Here is an 18764-nt window from a genome sequence, read left to right as displayed (position 1 = left end):
TCAGCAATTCTATTCTGAGACTGTGGATACGGGCCCAGGTCTTGATTCATTTTATCTTAAGTGTGGGACCATTCCTTTCAATTATCAACCAATTAAAGAGTGTAATAGCATTACATTTACGCTACATAGCAATCCCTCATTGGCCAATCAGAAGATGCTCCATAGCAGGGTGCTGATATCAGATGTCTTGATCCAACATCCTCTCACTCTGTATCTCTTACAGTCAGTAGACATGGAGGATGGGAAGCCTGATCTGCTGCTGGTCAAAGAGGAGACAATAGAAGATGAACCAGAGAGCATTGACCTGCTGAGTGGACTAAAGATGGGGGAGCAAGGTAAGGGAGAAATACATGTAGCCTACATACAGTAATAGATCTTCAATGGGAATAGTAATACATATAGCCTCCATACAGTAATACATCTTCAATGGGAATAGTGATACTCCTGGCTGTTGTTTTTGCTTCATTCTAAAAATAAAATCAAAATAAGTTATGTTTACCTTCAGAAGTCTCAAGTTTTATTTGTCGCATACACAACAAGTACAGTGAAATTCTTAACTTGCAAGCCCAACCCAGAAGTACAGTATTCAATATCAAATAGTATAACTAATACAAAATATATTGAAAAGGAGAAATAAAAGAGGAAGCTATATACAGGGTCAGTGCCAGTACCAAATGTACAATGTGCACCGATACTGGAGTGTTTGAGGTAGATACAGTGCCTTCGGTAGGTATTCACACCAGTGGCGGTTGGTGCCATTTAAGATGAGGGAGGATTTTTTATTTTTATGAGCATGGCCTTTTCTATTACAGCATATTGAATGACTGTCATTCGTATTTTATTCGTCCAGCTCAATGTAACAATTGACAGGTTTAGGATACTACATGATACTCAAATTTTCCCTACACTCATCATGAGGTTGCTACAAAAGGTCAAGAGAAAAATGAGAGTAATCCAGACAGTTAACACATTCAATACCGCCTTGCACACTCTTGCCTGCATCTAGCTGATCTAGGGTGTAGTCATTAGTCCAACAGTTGCAAATGAGAGTTTCTATTGGACAAATGTATGTATGTTTATCCCTGTTTCGTTCCGTTTAAGAAATGTTTTTCAACAGAATCAGCAGAATGAATACACTCCTGATCACCACAAACACAGTTCACTTTCATAGCAGCCACATACAAAAAATAATGATCATTTGCTCATTGTATAATTCGTTCTTGCATCTATGCGCTCTCCTCCTGGACTTCAGTGCACAAGACAGGCAAAAAAAACTTTCCAAGCCAAACCTTCATTCCATAACTGCTAACCGCTACACACAGACTGAAACAGCTTCTATCTCAAGGCCATCAGACTGTTAAACAGCCACCACTAACATTGAGTGGCTACTGCCAACACACTGACACTGACTCAACTCCAGCCACTTTAATAATGGGAATTGATGGGAAATGTAAATATATCACTAGCTACTTTAAACAATGCTACCTTATATAATGTTACTTACCCTACATTATTCTTCTCATATGCATACGTATATACTGTACTCTATATCATCGACTGCATCCTTATGTAATACATGTATCACTAGCCACTTTAACTATGCCACTTTGTTTACATACTCATCTCATATGTATATACTGTACTCGATACCATCTACTGTATCTTGCCTATGCTGCTCTGTACCATCACTCATTCATATATCCTTATGTACATATTCTTTATCCCCTTACACTGTGTATAAGACAGTAGTTTAGGATTTGTTAGTTGATTACTTGTTGGTTATTACTGCATTGTCGGAACTAGAAGCACAAGCATTTCGCTACACTCGCATTAACATCTGCTAACCATGTGTATGTGACAAATAAAATTTGATTTGATTTGATTTACATCGTTGTCACCTAACGTCATAGTCAACATATATAGCTACCAGCATTAATAAATCAGCAACAAACGTTAGTTTTCAGCAAGCGGTTTAGTATTTACACCGGCGGTAATAAATTAATAAAACCAAAAGCTTACCTTGACTTGGAAGTGCTCCAGTGTTAGATGTGCTATGTTAGCTAGCTTGCTCTCTCTCCGTTCAAAAGTTTGGGGTCACTTAGAAATGTCCTTGTTTTTGAAAGAAGAGCAATTTTTTTTGTCCATTAAAATGACATACATTTTTTATCAGAAATACAGTGTAGACATTGTTAATGTTGTAAATTACTATTGCTGCTGGAAACAGCTGATTTTTTTTAATGGAATATCTACAGTTAAAGGGAAGATTACATACACTTAGGTTGGAGTCATTAGTTTTTCAACCACTCCACAAATGTCTTGTTAGCAAACTATAGTTTTGGCAAGTCGGTTAGTACATCTCCTTTGTGCATGACACAAGTAATTTTTTCAACAACTGTTTACAGACAGATTATTTCACTTATAATTCACTGTATCACAATTCCAGTGGGTCAGATGTTTACATACACTAAGTTGACTGTGCCTTTAAACAGCTTGGAAAATTCCAGAAAATTATGTCATGGCTTTAGAAGCTTCTAACAAGCTAATTGACATAATTTGAGTCAATTGGAGGTGTACCTGTGGATGTATTTCAAGGCCTTCAAGGCCAATTTCCAAATGCCTGAAGGTACCACGTCCATCTGTACAAACAATAGTACGCAAGTATAAACATCATGGGACCACGCAGCCGTCATACCGCTCAGGAAGGAGACGGGTTTTGTCTCCTCGAGATTTGCGAAAAGTGCAAATCAATCCCAGAACAACAGCAAAGGACCTTGTGAAGATGTTGGAGGAAACGGGTACGAAAGTATCTATATCCACAGTAAAACGAGTCCTATATCGACATAACCTGAAAGGCCGCTCAGCAAGGAAGAAGTCACTGCTCCAAAACCGCCATAAAAAAGCCAGACTATGGTTTAAAACTGCACATGGGGACAAAGATTGTACGTTTTGGAGAAATTTCCTCTGGTCTGATAAAACAAAAATAGAACTGGCCATAATGACAATTATGTTTGGAGGAAAAAGGGGGAGCCTTGCAAGCCAAAGAACCCTATCCCAACCGTGAAGCACGGGGATGGCAGCATGATGTTGTGGGGGTGTTTTGCTGCAGGAGGGCCTGGTGCACTTCACAAAATAGATGGTATCATGAGGATATATTAAAGCAACATCTCAAGACATCAGTCAGGAAGTTAAAGCTTGGCCCCAAATGGGTCTTCCAAATGGACAATGACCCCAAGCATACTTCCAAAATTGTGACAAAATGGCTTAAGGACAACAAAGTCAAGGTATTGGAGTGTCCATCACAAAGCCCTGACCTCAATCCTATAGAAAATGTGTGGGCAGAACTGAAAGTGTGTGCGAGCAAGGAGGCCTACAAACCTGACTCACTTACACCAGCTCTGTCAGGAGGAATGGGCCAAAATTCACCCAACTTATTGTGGGAAGATTGTAGAAGGCTACCCAAAACGTTTGACCCAAGTGAAACAATTTAAAGGCAATGGTACCAAATACTAATTGAGTGTATATAAACTTCTGACCCACTGGGAATGAGATGAAAGAAATCAAATCTGAAATAAATCATTCTCTCTACTATTATTCTGACATTTCACATTTTTAAAATAAAGTGGTGATCCTAATTGACCAAAGACAGGGAGTTGTTACTTGGATTAAATGTCAGGAACTGTGAAAAATGGAGTTTAAATGTATTTGGCTAAGGTGTATGTAAACTTCCGACTTCAACTGTACATAGGCGTACAGAGGCCCATTATCAGCAACCATCAGTCCTGTGTTCCAATGGCACGTTGTGTTAGCTAATCCAAGTTTATCATTATAAAAGGCTAATTAATCATTAGAAAACCCTTTTGTAATTATGTTAGCACAGCTGAAAAGTGTTTAACACTATTTCTTATCAATTCAATGTTATTTTAATGGACAAAAAATGTGCTTTTCTTTCAAAAACAAGGACATTTCTAAGTGACTCCAAAGTTTTGAACGTTAGTGTACATACCCCAACCAGAAGCCATGGATTACAGACAACATTTGCATTGAGCTACAGGGTAGAGCTGCGGACTAACCCCGGAAGCTTATAAGAAATCCCGCTATGCCTTCCGACGAACCATCAAACAGGCAAAGCGTCAATACAGGACTAAGATCGAATCGTACTACACCGGCTCCGACGCTGGTCGGATGTGGCAGGTCTTACAAACTATTACAGCCTACAAAGGGAAGCACAGCCGAGAGCTGCCCAGTTACACGAGCCTGCCAAACTAGCTAAATAACTTCTATGCTCGCTTCGAGGCAAGTAACACTGAAACATGCATGAGAGCATCAGATGTTCCGGACGACTGTGTGATCACGCTCTCCGCAGCCGATGTGAGTAATACCTTTAAACAGGTCAATATACACAAGGCTGCAGGGCCAGACGGATTACCAGGACCTTACTCCGAGCATGTGCTGACCCACTGGCAAGTGTCTTCACTGACATTTTCAACCTCTCCCTGTCTGAGTCTGTATTACCAACATGTTTCAAGCAGACCACCATAGTCCCTGTGCCCGAGAACACTAAGGTAACCTGTTTAAATGACTACCAACCCGTAGTACTTACGTCTGTAGCCATGAAATGCTTTGAAATTCTGGTCATGACTTACATCAACACCATTATCCCAGAAACCCTAGACCAACTCCAATTTGCATACCGCCCCAACAGATCCATAGATGATGCAATCTCTATTGCACTCCATGCTGCCCTTTCCCACCTGGACAAAAGGAACACCTATGTGAGAATGCTATTCATTGACTACAGCTCAGAATTCAACACCATAGTGCCCACAAAGCTCACCACTAAGCTATAGACCCTAGGACTAAACACCTGCCTCTGTACTTGAATCCTGGACTTCCTGATGGGCCACCCCCAGGTGGTACGGGTAGGTAAAAACACATCCGCCACGCTGATCCTCAACACTGGGGCCCCTCAGGGGTGCGAGCTCAGTCCCTTCCTGTACTCCCTGTTCACTCATGACTGCACGGCCAGGCACGAGTCCAACACCATCATTAAGTTTGCCGATGACACAACAGTAGTAGGCCTGATCACCGACAACGATGAGACAGCCTATAGGGAGGAGGTCAGAGACCTGACCGCGTGGTGCCAGGACAACAACCTCTCCCTCAATGTGATCAAGACAAAGGAGATGATTGTGGACTACAGGAAAAACGAGGACCAAGCACGCCCCCATTCTCATCAACGGGGCCGTAGTGGCGCAGGTTGAGAGCTTGGCGTCCACATCACCAACAAACTAACATTGTCCAAGCACACCAAGAAAATCGTGAAAAGGGCACGACCAAACCTATTCCCCCTCAGGAGACTGGAAAGATTTGGCATGTGTCCTCAGATCCTCAAAATGTTTTACAGCTGCACCATCGAGAGCATCCTGACGGGTTGCATCACAGCCTGGTATGGCAACTGCTCGGCCTCCGACCACAAGGCACTACAGAGGGTAGTGCATACGGCCCAGTACATCACCGGGGTCAAGCTTCCTGCCATCCAGGACATTTATACCAGGCGGTGTCAGAGGAAGGCCCCACAAATTGTCAAAGACTCTAGCCACCCTAGTCATAGACTGTTCTCTCTGCTACCGCATGGCAAGCGGTACCAGAGCGCCAAGTCTATGTCCAAGAGGGTTCTAAACAGCTTCTACCCCTAAGCCATAAGACTCCATTACATCTAATCAAATGGCTACCCATACTATTTGCATTGCCCCCCCCCCCCCACGCTGCTGCTACTCTTTCTGTTATTATCTATGCATAGTCACTTTAACTCTACCTACATGTACATATTACCTCAATTACCTCGACACCGGAGGGGCCCCCCGCACATTGACTCTGTACCAGGACCCCTGTATATAGCCCCCGCTATTGTTATTTTACTGCTGCTCTTTAATTATTTGTTATTTTTATCTTACTTTTGGGGGGTATTTTCTTAAAACTGCATTGTTGGATAAGGGCTTGTAAGTAAGCATTTCACTGTAAGGTCTACCTGTTCTATACAGCACATGTGACAAATAACATTTTATTTTATTAATATATTTAGTATAGTTTTATCTAAAAAGGAACTTTATTTTTATGAAATTCACTGAGGAGATCGGTCCTCCCCTTCCTCCTCTGAGGAGCCTCCCTTGATTCACACCCCTTGACCTTTTCCACGTTTTGTTGCCTGAATTTCTTTTTTTTGTCACTGGCCAACACACAATACCCCATAATGTCACAGTGAGTTTGTTTTTCAAAATGTTTACAAATGAATAAAAAATGAAAAGCTGAAATGTCTTGAGTCAGTAAGTATTCAACCCCTTTGTTATGCCAAGCCTAAAGAGCCTCAGGAGTAAACATTTGCTTAACATGTCACATAAGTTGCATGGACTCACTCTGTGTGCAACAATAGTGTTTAATGTGATTTTTTACTGACTACCTCATCTATGTACCCCACACATAGAGTTATCTGTAACCCTCCGTCGAGAAGTGAATTTCAAACACAGATTCAACCAGGGAGGTTTTCCAATGCCTCGCAAAGAAGAGCACCTATTGGGTAAAAAAAAGTCACTACAAAGTTGCGGAGAGGAAAGAAACCTGAGGATGGATCAACAACATTGTAGTTACTCCACAATACTAACCTGAGTGAAAAGAAGGAAGTCTGTACAGAATAAAATATTCCAAAACATGCATCCTATTTGCAACAAGTTACTGAAGTAATACTGCAAAACAATTGGCAAGACAATTAACTTTTTGTCCTGTATACAAAGTGTTATGTTTGGGGCAAATCCAATACAACACATTACTGAGTACCATTCTCCATATTTTTAAGCATAACGATGGCTGCATCATGTTATGGGCATGGGTTATCGTTAAGGACTGTAGTGTTTCGGCATAAAAAATAAACATAATGGAGCTTAGCCCAGGCAAAACCCTAGAGGAAAACCTGGTTTAGTCTGCTTTGCATCAGACAATGGGTGATTAATTTGCCTTTCAGAAGGACATTGACCTAAAACAGGCTAAATCTACACTGGATTTTCTTACCAAGAAGACAATGAATGTTCCTAAGTGGCCGAGTTAGTTTTGACTTCAACGTACTTTAAAATCAATGGCAAAACTTGAAAATAGTTGTCTAGCAATGATCAACAACCCATTTGATAGAGCTTGAGGAATTTTGCAAATATGTTGCACAATTGTTGCACAGTCCAGGTGTGGAAAACTCTTAAGAGACTTACCCAGAAAGACTCACAGCCGTAATCGCTGCTAAAGGTGCTTCTACAAAGTATTGACTCGGGGGTTAATAATTAGATAAATTAGCTGTTTCTGTATTTCATTTTCAATAAATCTGCTAAAACATTTTTTAAACGTTTTCACTTTGTCATTATGCGATATTGTGTGTGGATGGGTGAGATTTTTTGTTTATTTTTAAACTATTTTGAATTCAGGCTGTAACAAAAAAATGTGTAATGAGGAAAGGGTTATGAATCCCTAATAATGTATGAACTTGACCAGGTAATTGACAAATAAAACAACCATGTTTATAAAGTCTATTTTCTAACCTCTCCCTGTAGGTGATTGGCTGGAGGCTAACAGAGGGGACTGGGCAGCCCTTTTGAGTTCCCAGACCCAGACTGGTGTAGCCACGGGCCCAGGGGACAACATCACTGAGCAGGGCAGAACCAGAGGCGACATGGTGGAGGTCAGTGGATGGGACAGCGTCTTCAACTCTGGACTTGGGAACAACACTGTTAACCAGAAACAGACAGTCGAACACAAAGCAACAGCTGAACTTAGTCTCTATGACGACAGACTGTCTGAGACCAGGGAGAGGGGTAGATTTGGTCTGCAAGGACGGGGGCGTGTCCGTATGCAGCGGGAGAGAACAGACACAGACTCGGCTAGTGATGCTCCGTCCTGCTCCTATAGTTGTGATTCAGAGCGACTGATGACACCTCAGGTAAACCCCCTAAAAGGTGCAGCCTTCAGCCTGCCTTCTATAGGATCTATCAACTGGAACATGGACCCTGCAACAACACAGACCCTCCCTGGCCTTCATCCTCCTCACACTCTCCTTATGTTAAACCAGACCTCAGACAATGCCAGTGCCTCAACACAAAATGGCTACATATGCCCATTGACAAATGACAGTAGTGGTGACACTATCATCAGATCCGGTGGCAAAGAGAAGCGCTTCCCATGTTCATTCTGTGGGAAAGCCTTCAATTTCCGCAAACAGCTGGAGATCCACCAGAGGATGCACACAGGGGAGAAACCATTTGGTTGTCACCTATGCCGAGCCAGTTTCTCTCACTCGTTCACCCTGAAGAGGCACCAGAGGGTCCACACAGGGGAGAAACCCTACACCTGCCCCCACTGTGAGAAGAGGTTCTCCCACCAGCACCATCTGAAGAGGCATTTGAAGGTCCATACGGGAGAGAGGCCGTTCGCCTGCACTAACTGTGGGAAGAGGTTCTCAGACAGGAGCTACCTCAGGATACACCAGCAGAAAAACCATTCCCATCTATAACATAGAAAGTAACTATACCACTTGATAGCTTCTGATGTTTAGATCAAACCCTGCATTAAAGACAAATGCATGTTTTGTTGTCAGCAGAAAAGATCCACAAATGCATTTGGAATAACAAGAGTAATAGATTTCAGATTTTCTTCTAGACTTGTATAGTGCCTTCAGAAAGTATTCACACCCCTTTTTATTTTATTTATTTTTATTTCACCTTTATTTAACCAGGTAGGCTAGTTGAGAACAAGTTCTCATTGGCAACTGTGACCTGGCCAAGATAAAGCATTGCAGTGTGAACAGACCACAGAGTTACACATGGAGTAAACAATTAACAAGTCAATAACACAGTAGAAAAAAAAGTCTATTATACATTGTGTGCAAAAGGCATGAGGAGGTAGGCGAATATTTACAATTTTGCAGATTAACACGAGTGATAAATGATCAGATGGTCATGTACAGGTATGGATATTGGTGTGCAAAAGAGCAGAAAAGTAAATAAATGAAAACAGTATGGGGATGAGGTAGGTAAAATTGGGTGGGCTATTTACCGATCGACTATGTATAGCTGCAGCGATCGGTTAGCTGCTCAGATAGCAGATGTTTGAAATTGGTGAGGGAGATAAGTCTCCAACTTCAGCGATTTTTGCAATTCGTTCCAGTCACAGGCAGCAGAGAACTGGAACGAAAGGCGGTCAAATGAGGTGTTGGCTTTAGGGATGATCAGTGAGATAGACCTGCTGGAGCGCGTGCTACGGGTGGGTGTTGCCATCGTGACCAGTGAACTGAGATAAGGCGGAGCTTTACCTAGCATGGACTTGTAGATGACCTGGAGCCAGTGGGTCTGGCGACGAATATGTAGCGAGGGCCAGCCGACTAGAGCATACAGGTCGCAGTGGTCGGTGGTATAAGGTGCTTTAGTAACAAAACGGATGGCACTGATAAACTGCATCCAGTTTGCTGAGTAGAGTGTTGGAAGCTATTTTGTAGATGACATCGCCGAAGTCGAGGATCGGTAGGATAGTCAGTTTTACTAGGGTAAGTTTGGCAGCGTGAGTGAAGGAGGCTTTGTTGCGGAATAGAAAGCCGACTCTAGATTTGATTTTAGATTGGAAATGTTTGCAGGGTAGCCTAGTGGTTAGAGCGTTGGACTAGTAACCAAAAGGTTGCAAGTTCAAATCCCCGAGCTGACAAGGTACAAATCTGTCGTTCTGCCCCTGAACAGGCAGTTAACCCACTGTTCCTAGGCCGTCATTGAAAATAAGAATTTGTTCTTAACTGACTTGCCTAGTAAAATAAAGGTAAAAAAAAATATGAGTCTGGAAGGAGAGTTTACAGTCTTGCCAGACACCTAGGTACTTATAGATGTCCACATATTCTAGGTCGAAACCATCCAGGGTGGTGATGCTAGTCGGGCGTGCGGGTGCACGCAGCGAACGGTTGAAAAGCATGCATTTGGTTTTACTAGCATTTAAGAGCAGTTGGAGGCCACAGAAGGAGTGTTGTATGGCATTGAAGCTCGTTTGGAGGTTAGATAGCACAGTGTCCAAGGACGGGCCGGAAGTATACAGAATGGTGTCGTCTGCGTAGAGGTGGATCAGGGAATCGCCCGCAGCAAGAGCAACGTCATTGATATATACAGAGAAAAGAGTCGGCCCGAGAATTGAACCCTGTGGCAACCCCATAGAGACTGCCAGAGGACCGGACAGCATGCCCTCCGATTTGACACACTGAACTCTGTCTGCAAAGTAGTTGGTGAACCAGGCAAGGCAGTTATCAGAAAACCCGAGGCTACTGAGTCTGCCCATAAGAATATGGTGATTGACAGAGTCGAAAGCCTTGGCAAGGTCGATGAAGACGGCTGCACAGTACTGTCTTTTATCGATGGCGGTTATGATATCGTTTAGTACCTTGAGCCTGGCTGAGGTGCACCCGTGACCGGCTCGGAAACCAGATTGCACAGCGGAGAAGGTACGGTGGGATTCGAGATGGTCAGTGACCTGTTTGTTGACTTGGCTTTCGAAGACCTTAGATAGGCAGGGCAGGATGGATATAGGTCTGTAACAGTTTGGGTCCAGGGTGTCTCCCCCTTTGAAGAGGGGGATGACTGCGGCAGCTTTCCAATCCTTGGGGATGTCAGACGATATGAAAGAGAGTTTGAACAGGCTGGTAATAGGGGTTGCGACAATGGTGGTGGATAGTTTCAGAAATAGAGGGTCCAGATTGTCAAGCCCAGCTGATTTGTATGGGTCCAGGTTTTACAGCTGTGTACGGGTCCAGGTTTTACAATGTGTTATGTTACAAAGTGGGATTAAAATGGATTTATTTGTACTTTTTATGTTAACAATCTACACAAAATACTCTTTAATGTCAAAGTGTAAGAAGAATTCTAACATTTGAAAAACATTTATGAAACATAAAACACTAATATACTGTATCCTGATTAGTATTCATACAGTGCATTCGGAAAGTATTCAAACCCCTTGACTTTTTCCACATTTTGTTAATTTATAATCTTATTCTAAAAATGGATTCAATTGTTTTTTTCCCCTCATCAATCTACACACAATGCAAAAACAGTTTTTTTTTAATTTTAGCACACTTCATAAAATATTTCTTAACTGAAATATCACATTTACAAAAGTATTTGTTGGAAGTTGAACCTTTGCCTCAGTTGGAGGTCCTGAGCGCTCTGGAGCAGGTTTTCATCAAGGTTCTCTCTGTACTTTGCTCCGTACATCTTTCCCTCGATTCTGACTAGTCTACCAGTCCCTGCTCGCTGAAAAACATCCCCACAGCATGATGCTGCCACCACCATGCTTCACTTTTGGGATGGCGGCAGGTTTCCTCCAGACATGATGCTTGTCATTCAAGCTAAATAGTTACATCTTGGTTTCATCAGACCAGAGAATCTTATTTCTCATGGTCTGAGAGTCCTTCAGGTGCCTTTTGGCAAACTCCAAGTGGGCTGTCATTAGGGCTGTGGCGGTCACCAATTTTCATCAGCTGGTGATTGTCAAGCAAATAACTCTCTGTCTCACGGTAATTGACCGTTAATTAACATAGACATGTTTAGCATGTCCCGGCTTCCACACATAGCCTACAAGCCACTGATGCAGACCTTAGGAACATCTACATTTTAAAAAGCATAGTAAATCCATTTAATAAAGCCTACACCTTCACAATCTATTTATTTTAGACAGGTCTAAAGAAGCATGATATGAAGAAAATGTAGTCTATTTCACAAGAACAGAATAGCATACTCTGAGTTGTCCTTGTGTTAGGTCCTGATCTGGCTATGCCAATTGGGTGTGGGCTACACTATTTCATTTAGCAGACAAGATTTGCTTAGAATACCGTGGCATTATTTTATAGTATGAAGAATACAATTGAACAAATCTGAAAAGAATTAAGGATATTTTCTCCAAATTATTTGAGGGAGTGCGCACATGCAGTTATTCTGTGTTGAGCGCTTAACAAAGAAATAGGTAGTCCTATATGCTTAATTTATGAGTTATTCATGTAACTTTCGTCGTCCTGCAAATGTTGGGCTATATGTTTTGATTTGTAATAAATTGTAAGGCTGCATGATGTGACTCTAATGATGCTTTGAAAAAAGTAACTTGAAAGGCATGAGCTCTGCTTTGGTTTTTTGATAAGCACTTGATAATGCATTGAATTTTAAGGGCGGCTTCCCCTTTGTGTGGCCGTAATGCACCTAAAAAAATCCATGCCTTTTGCGTCCTTTGGCCATTATGCCCTTCTCCCTGAGTGCTGTGTGCTCCGAATCACCACTTTCATGTTTCGCCATCACGTGATCAGATCTTTCTCACAGGCTAAAAATTAAGATAAATGAAGACACATCAGGGACGCAACTGCGAGGTGCATATTGAATATATTGGAAGAGCTGCCCACATTTACTTTTCGCCAGCAAGATGAGTAGCCCTAACAAACAGCAAAAGCACTAGCCTATGTCAATCTACTATCCCCCATAGTACAAAAGTCGACCTATTCTACTCTCTGTGCGAAATAAATATTCCTAACAGTCTGGGACCGTTGTGGAATGCGATAGATTCCAAAATAATACAACCACTATCAACACAATGCGGCTTACGCAACAGATCAGAACATTTAGCTTAAAATGTTGATAAACTATTAGGTTATTTCTTCACATTATACGTGCAGCAATGCGCACATAGTAGTAGGCTACACGCGCAAATGTTCCATTAGCGGAAAACACCATTATCAAAGGTGACCGTAATGCAATTATGTATGTAATGTTTTTATTATAAAGGTGCATTTTTATGGTGAAAATTCTTTCCCAAACTTGAAACTCACACGCTGCTTATGTATGCCAGTTAGGCGCTACACCCCTTGTAAAGTGAATTAATGTGCTTAATTTTAAGAAGTTATTTGACGCTTCAGTTGTAATACAAACCTTATCAAAACATAAAGGCCTAGGGCCTCCCGTGCTTTGGTCTAAGGCACTGCATCACAGTGCTAGATGTGCCACTAGAGATCCTGGTTTGAGTCCGGGCTCTGTCGCAGCCTGCCGTGACCGGGAGACCTATGGGGTGGCACACAATTGGCCCAGCGTTGTCTGGGTTAGGGGAGGGTTTGGCTGTCAGGGATGTCCTTGTCCCATCGCGCTCTAGCGACTCCTGTGAAAAGCTGGGAGACCTGAATGCTCGGCCTGCGACCTGTATGCTTTCGTTGGCTGGCCCTTGCTACATATTCGTCGCCAAACCCACTGGCTCCAGGTCATCTATAAGTATTTTCTAGGTAAAGCCCCGGTCACTGGTCACCCGTAGCATATGCTCCAACAGGTATATTTCACTGGTCACCCCCAAAGCCAACACCTCCTTTGGCTGCCTTTCCTTCCAGTTCTCTGCTGCCAATGACTGGAACGAATTGCAAAAATCACTGAAGCTGGAGACTTATATCTCCCTCACTAACTTTAAGCATCAGCTGTCAGAGCAGCTTACTGAACACTGCACCTGTACACAGTCCATCTGTAAATAGCCCATCCAACTACCTCATCCCCATATTGTTATTTATTTTTTGTTACTCTTTTGCCACCCAGTATCTCTATTTGCACATCATCATCTGCACATCTATACCTCCAGTGTTAATGCTAAATTGTAATTATTTCACCACTATGGCCTATTTATTGCCTTACCTCCCTAATCTTACCTCATTTGCACACACTGTACATATATTTTTCTATTGTTTATCCCATGTGTAACTCTGTGTTGTTGTTTTTGTCGCACAGCTTTGCTTTATCTTGGTCAGGTCGCAGTTGAGAACTTGTGAGAACTTGTTCTCAACTGGCCTACCTGGTTAAGTAAAATAAAAAACATATACTGTAGGCCTATGGGCTAGGCTACATGAGGTGTGTGAATAGGATTTTTTTAAAGTCGGGAAAAAAGGCATTGTTTCTTATGCTGGGCATCATTCACAAGTGATAATATATGAATCATGAAGTGTTTGATTGCGCACCCTCGGACTCGTGCAGTGGAGGAGATCTTCGTGGGTTATACTCAGCCAAGTCTCAGGGTAGTAAGTTGGTGGTCTGTTGATATCCCTCTAGTGGTGTGGGGGCAGTGCTTTGGCAAAGTGGGTGGGGTTATGTTCTGCCTGATTGGCCCTGTCCAGGGGTATCGTCGGACCGGGCCACAGTGTCCTCCGACCCACCCTTGTCTCAGTCTCCAGTATCTATTCTGCAATAGTCTTTGTGCCGGGGGGCTAGGGTCAGTCTGTTATATCTGGCGTAATTCTCCTGTCTTATCTTGAGTCCTGTATGAATTTAAGTATGCTCCCTCTAATTCTCTCTCTCTCTCCTTCTTTCTCTCCCCTCCCGAAGGTCCTGAGCCCTATGATCATGCCTTAGGAATACTTGGCCTGATGACTCCTGGCTGTCCCCAGTCCAACTGGTCGTGCTGCTGCTCCTGTTTCAACTGTTTTGCCTGCGGCTAGGGAACCCTGACCTGTTCACCGGACCTGATACCTTGTCCCGGACCTGCTATTTTCGACTCTCTCCCTCTCTTTACCGCACCTGCTGTCTCAACCTCAGAATGCACCGATATGAAAACGCAACTGACATCTACTCCTAACCTGTTGTTGTTGCACCCTCTACAACCACTGATTATTATTTGACCCTGCTGGTCATCTTGAACGTTTGAACATCTTGAAGAACAATCTGGCCTTAATGGCCATGTTCTCTTATAATCTCCACCCGGCACAGCCAGAAGAGGACTGGTCAACCCTCAGAGCCTGGTTCCTCTCTAGGTTTCTGCCTTTCTAGGGGGGTGCTCCTAGCCACCGTGCTTCTACATCTACTTTGCTTGCTGTTTATGGTTTTAGGCTGGGTTTATGATTAGCACTTTGTGACTTCCGCTGATGTAAAAAGTGCTTCATAAATATATTTGATTGATTGATTACATTTGTATTAATGTCAGAGGGATGAGAGGGACCATAGAGTGCGGAGTACCAGGCAATTAGCAAGTTTGGTAGGCTACTAACCAGCAGCATCAGAACATGGAGAAGCTTAATTACCGTGACTCAACAGTCAGAATATAAATTGATGGCCTTCATGACTTGACCGGTGTGGCGGTAAAACTGTCACCCCAACATCCCTAGCTGTCATTTTCCTTTCACTAAGGAGTGGCTTCCGTCTGGCCACTTTACCATAAAGGCCTGATTGGTGGAGTGCTGCAGAGATGGTTGTCCTTCTGGAAGGTTCTCCCATCTCTACAGAGGAATTCTGGAGCTCTGTCAGTGACAATCGGGTTTTTGGTTACCTCTCTGACCAAGGTCTTCACCTCCGATTGCTCAGTAGGCCGGGCGGCCAGCTCTATAAAGAGTCTTGGTGATTCCAAACCTCTTCTATTTAAGAATGATGGAGGTCACAGTGTTCTTGGGGATCTTCAATGCTTCAAGAAATGTTTTGGTACCCTTCCCCAGATCTGTGCCTCGACACATTCATCAGGGCTGTATGGACAATTCCTTCGACCACATGGCTTGGTTTTTGCTCCGACATGCATCGTCAAATGTTGGACCTTTATACAGTTTAAGTCGGAGGTTTACATACACTTCGGTTGGAGTTATTAAAACTCATTTTTCAACCATTCCACAAATTTCTTGTTAGCACACTATAGTTTTGTCAAGTCAGTTAGGACATCTACTTTGTGCATGACAAGTAATTTCCAACAATTGTTTACAGACAGATTATTTCACTGTATCACAATTCCAGTGGGTCAGATGTTTACATGCACTAAGTTGACTGTGCCTTTAAACAGCTTGGAAAATTCCAGAAAATGATGTCATGGCTTTAGAAGCTTCTGATAGGCTAATAGACATCATTTGAGTCAATTGGAGGTGTACCTGTGGATGTATTTCAAGGCCTACCTTCAAACTCAGTGCCTCTTTGCTTGACATCATGGAAAAATCAAAGGAAATAAGCCAAGACCGCAGAAAGACCTCCACAAGTCTGGTTTATCTCTGGGAGCAATTTCCAAATGGCTGAAGGTACCACATTCATCTGTACAAACAATAGTATGCAAGTATAAACACCATGGGACCACTCAGCTGTCATACCGCTCAGGAAGGAGACACGTTCTGTCTCCTAGAGATGACCGTAATTTGGTGTGAAAAGTGCAACTCAGTCCCAGAACAACAGCAAGGACCTTGTGAAGATGCTGGTGGAAACAGGTACAAAAGTATCTATATCCATAGTAAAACGAGTCCTATATCGACACAACCTGAAAGGTCGCTCAGCAAGGAAGAAGCCACTGCTCCAAAACCACCATAAAAAAAGCCAGACTATGGTTTGCAACTGCACATGGTGACAAAGATCATACTTTTTGTAGAAATGTTCTCTGGTCTGAAGAAACAAAAATAGAACTGTTTGGCCATAATGACCATCGTTATGTTTGGAGGAAAAAAGGGGAGGCTTACAAGCTGAAGAACACCATCTCAACAGTGAAGCACGCGGGTGGAAGCATCATGTTGTGGGGGTGCTTTGCTGCAGGAGGGACTAGTGCACTTCACAAAATAGATAGCGTCATGAGGCAGAAAAATTATGTGGATATATTGAAGCAACATCTCAAGACATCAGTCAGGAAGTTAAAGCTTGGTCGCAAATGGGTCTTCCAAATGGACAATGACCCCAAGCATACTTCCAAAGTTGTGGCAAAATGGCTTACGGACAACAAAGTCAAGGTATTGGAGTGGCCATCAAAGCCCTGACCCCTCAATCCTATAGAAAATTTGTGGGCAGAACTGAAAAGGCGTGTGCGAGCAACGATGCCTACAAACCTGACTCAATTACACCAGCTCTGTCAGGAGGAATGGGCCAAAATTCACCCAACATATTGTGGGAAGCTTGTGGAAGGCTACCCGAAACATTTGACCCAAGTTAAACAATTTAAAGGCAATGCTACCAAATACTAAGTGAGTGTATGTAAACTTCTGACCCACTGGGAATGTGATGAAAGAAATAAAAGCTGAAATAAATCATTCTCTACTATTATTCTGACATTTCACATTCTTAAAATAAAGTGGTGATCCTAACTGACTTAGTCAGGGAAACTTTACTTGGATTAAATGTTAGGAATTGTGAAAAACTGAGTTTAAATGTATTTGGCTAAGGTGTATGTAAACTTCCGACTTCAACTGTATAGACGTGTGTGCCTTTCCAAATCATGTCCAGTCAATTGAATTTACCACAGGTGGACTCCAAGTTGTAGAAACATCTCAAGGATGATCAATGGAAACCGTATGCAACTAAGCTCCATTTTGAGTCTTATAGCAAAGAGTCTGAATACTTATGCAAATTAGGTATCTGTTTTTTATTTGTAATAAATTGACAAACATTTCTAAAAACCTGTTTTCACTTTGTCATTATGTATTGTGTGTAGATTGAGGTAAAAATTGTATTTAATCAATTTTAGAGTAAGGCTGTAACGTCACAAAATGTGGAAAATTGAAGGGGTCTGAATACGTTGAATGCATTGTACACACACCATTATATACATTGAGTGTACAAAACCTAAGAATTTTTAAGCCTTGAGACAATTGAGATAGTGGGTGCCAGGCGCACCGGTTTGTGTCAATAACTACAATGCTGTTGGGTTTTTCATGCTCAACAGTTTTCCGTGTGTATCAAGAATGGTCCACCACCCAAAGGACGTCCAGCCAACTTGACACAACTGTAGGAAGCATTGGAGTTAACATGGGCCAACATGGGTTAACATGGATGATCATTAAGACTCTTGTAAGAATGTTCTCTGGACAGATGATAAATAAAAATAAAAAAACACTGCATTCCACATTAACAACCTTAAACCAAAGGTCAAGCATTCTAGTGTGATGGTTTGGGGATGCTTTGCTGCTTCAGGACCTGGACAACTTGCCTTAATAGAAGGAACCGTGAATTCTGCTCTGTATCATAGAATTCTACAGAATAAGGATAATGTCAGGCCATTCGTCTGTAAGACAATGATCCAAAACACACAATCAGGTCTACATGAAAATTATTTTTTGGAAGGGTTTAGTCAAAGTAAGCTGTAAACTGTGTTACAAGAGTTTCTCCTTCCTGAGTAACCTTATCAGACACAGGGGTGTCCACAAAAGGGGAAAATTGTAGTAGTGTGGCTTGCATTTCACTGCACCTGTGATAACATTCTTTGAAGTGTCCTGGAGTAAGAGTTTTTTTTCATTATTACTACGTCCCTCAGTTGAGGACATGCTCACATTCTCACATGATATACTTGTTTGGTGTGCTGGCATAGCCAAAACACTCATTTTATTTCCCCTCTGAATGTAGTTTTGCCTACAGCCTATTCATAAAATAGACCCTCCTTTTTTTTATACCACCTTTATAACAAGTCAGGTCTGCTGAGAAGACATGTATCCAAGTGTAAAGCATAGCAGGGGAATTTGCGACAAACCTTTACTTGGCGATACTTCCTTGATTCCCGACTTGGAAGACAACCCATGTCTTCTAAACTTCCAGGTCTAGTTAAAGGTGGTTATTTGGAATTTAGAAAACTCTGTTTTGAAATGAAATCCATTTATTTCTCCTGACCACCACACCCCAGGCCAGGACCAGACGCAGCATTACAGAGGTCAGTGGAACGTCCGTCCTCAAGTCAGAGATAGACACCGAGACTTTAACTCTAACAAAGGCTTTTATCCACAGAATTTCACCAGAGCCAGAGGCCTGTTC

At 42.4% G+C, this 18764-nt stretch overlaps 1 protein-coding gene across 2 annotated transcripts; it reads left to right on the top strand.

Annotated features, from left to right (window-relative positions):
* The first annotated feature begins 227 nt into the window (after window positions 1-227).
* Window positions 228-17413, top strand: LOC135507701 (zinc finger and SCAN domain-containing protein 21-like). Of its 2 annotated transcripts, XM_064927309.1 has the most exons (3): window positions 228-335; window positions 7590-8553; window positions 14400-17413. In XM_064927309.1, the coding sequence occupies exons 1-2, from the start codon at window positions 233-235 to the stop codon at window positions 8543-8545; spliced, it is 1059 nt and encodes a 352-aa protein (XP_064783381.1). In that variant the 5' UTR covers window positions 228-232; the 3' UTR covers window positions 8546-8553; window positions 14400-17413. The 2 variants fall into 2 exon arrangements, with proteins under 2 accessions (XP_064783381.1, XP_064783382.1); XM_064927310.1 differs by lacking the exon at window positions 14400-17413 and having other exon boundaries at window positions 7590-12124.
* Window positions 17414-18764: the final 1351 nt, after the last annotated feature.

This window comes from Oncorhynchus masou, chromosome 21 (assembly GCF_036934945.1).
Source record: "Oncorhynchus masou masou isolate Uvic2021 chromosome 21, UVic_Omas_1.1, whole genome shotgun sequence".
Taxonomy (NCBI): Eukaryota; Metazoa; Chordata; class Actinopteri; order Salmoniformes; family Salmonidae; genus Oncorhynchus; species Oncorhynchus masou.
The sequence above is the reverse complement of the archived record's forward strand: the minus strand, read 5'-3'. Positions and strand labels throughout refer to the sequence as shown.

Excerpts from the sequence above, each read along its gene's own strand:
- LOC135507701 (XM_064927309.1), top strand. The coding sequence starts at position 233 with ATGGAGGATGGGAAGCCTGATCTGCTGCTGGTCAAAGAGGAGACAATA. Across the intron at positions 336-7,589 it reads ACTAAAGATGGGGGAGCAAG|GTGATTGGCTGGAGGCTAAC; the intron begins GTAAGGGAGAAA and ends CTCTCCCTGTAG.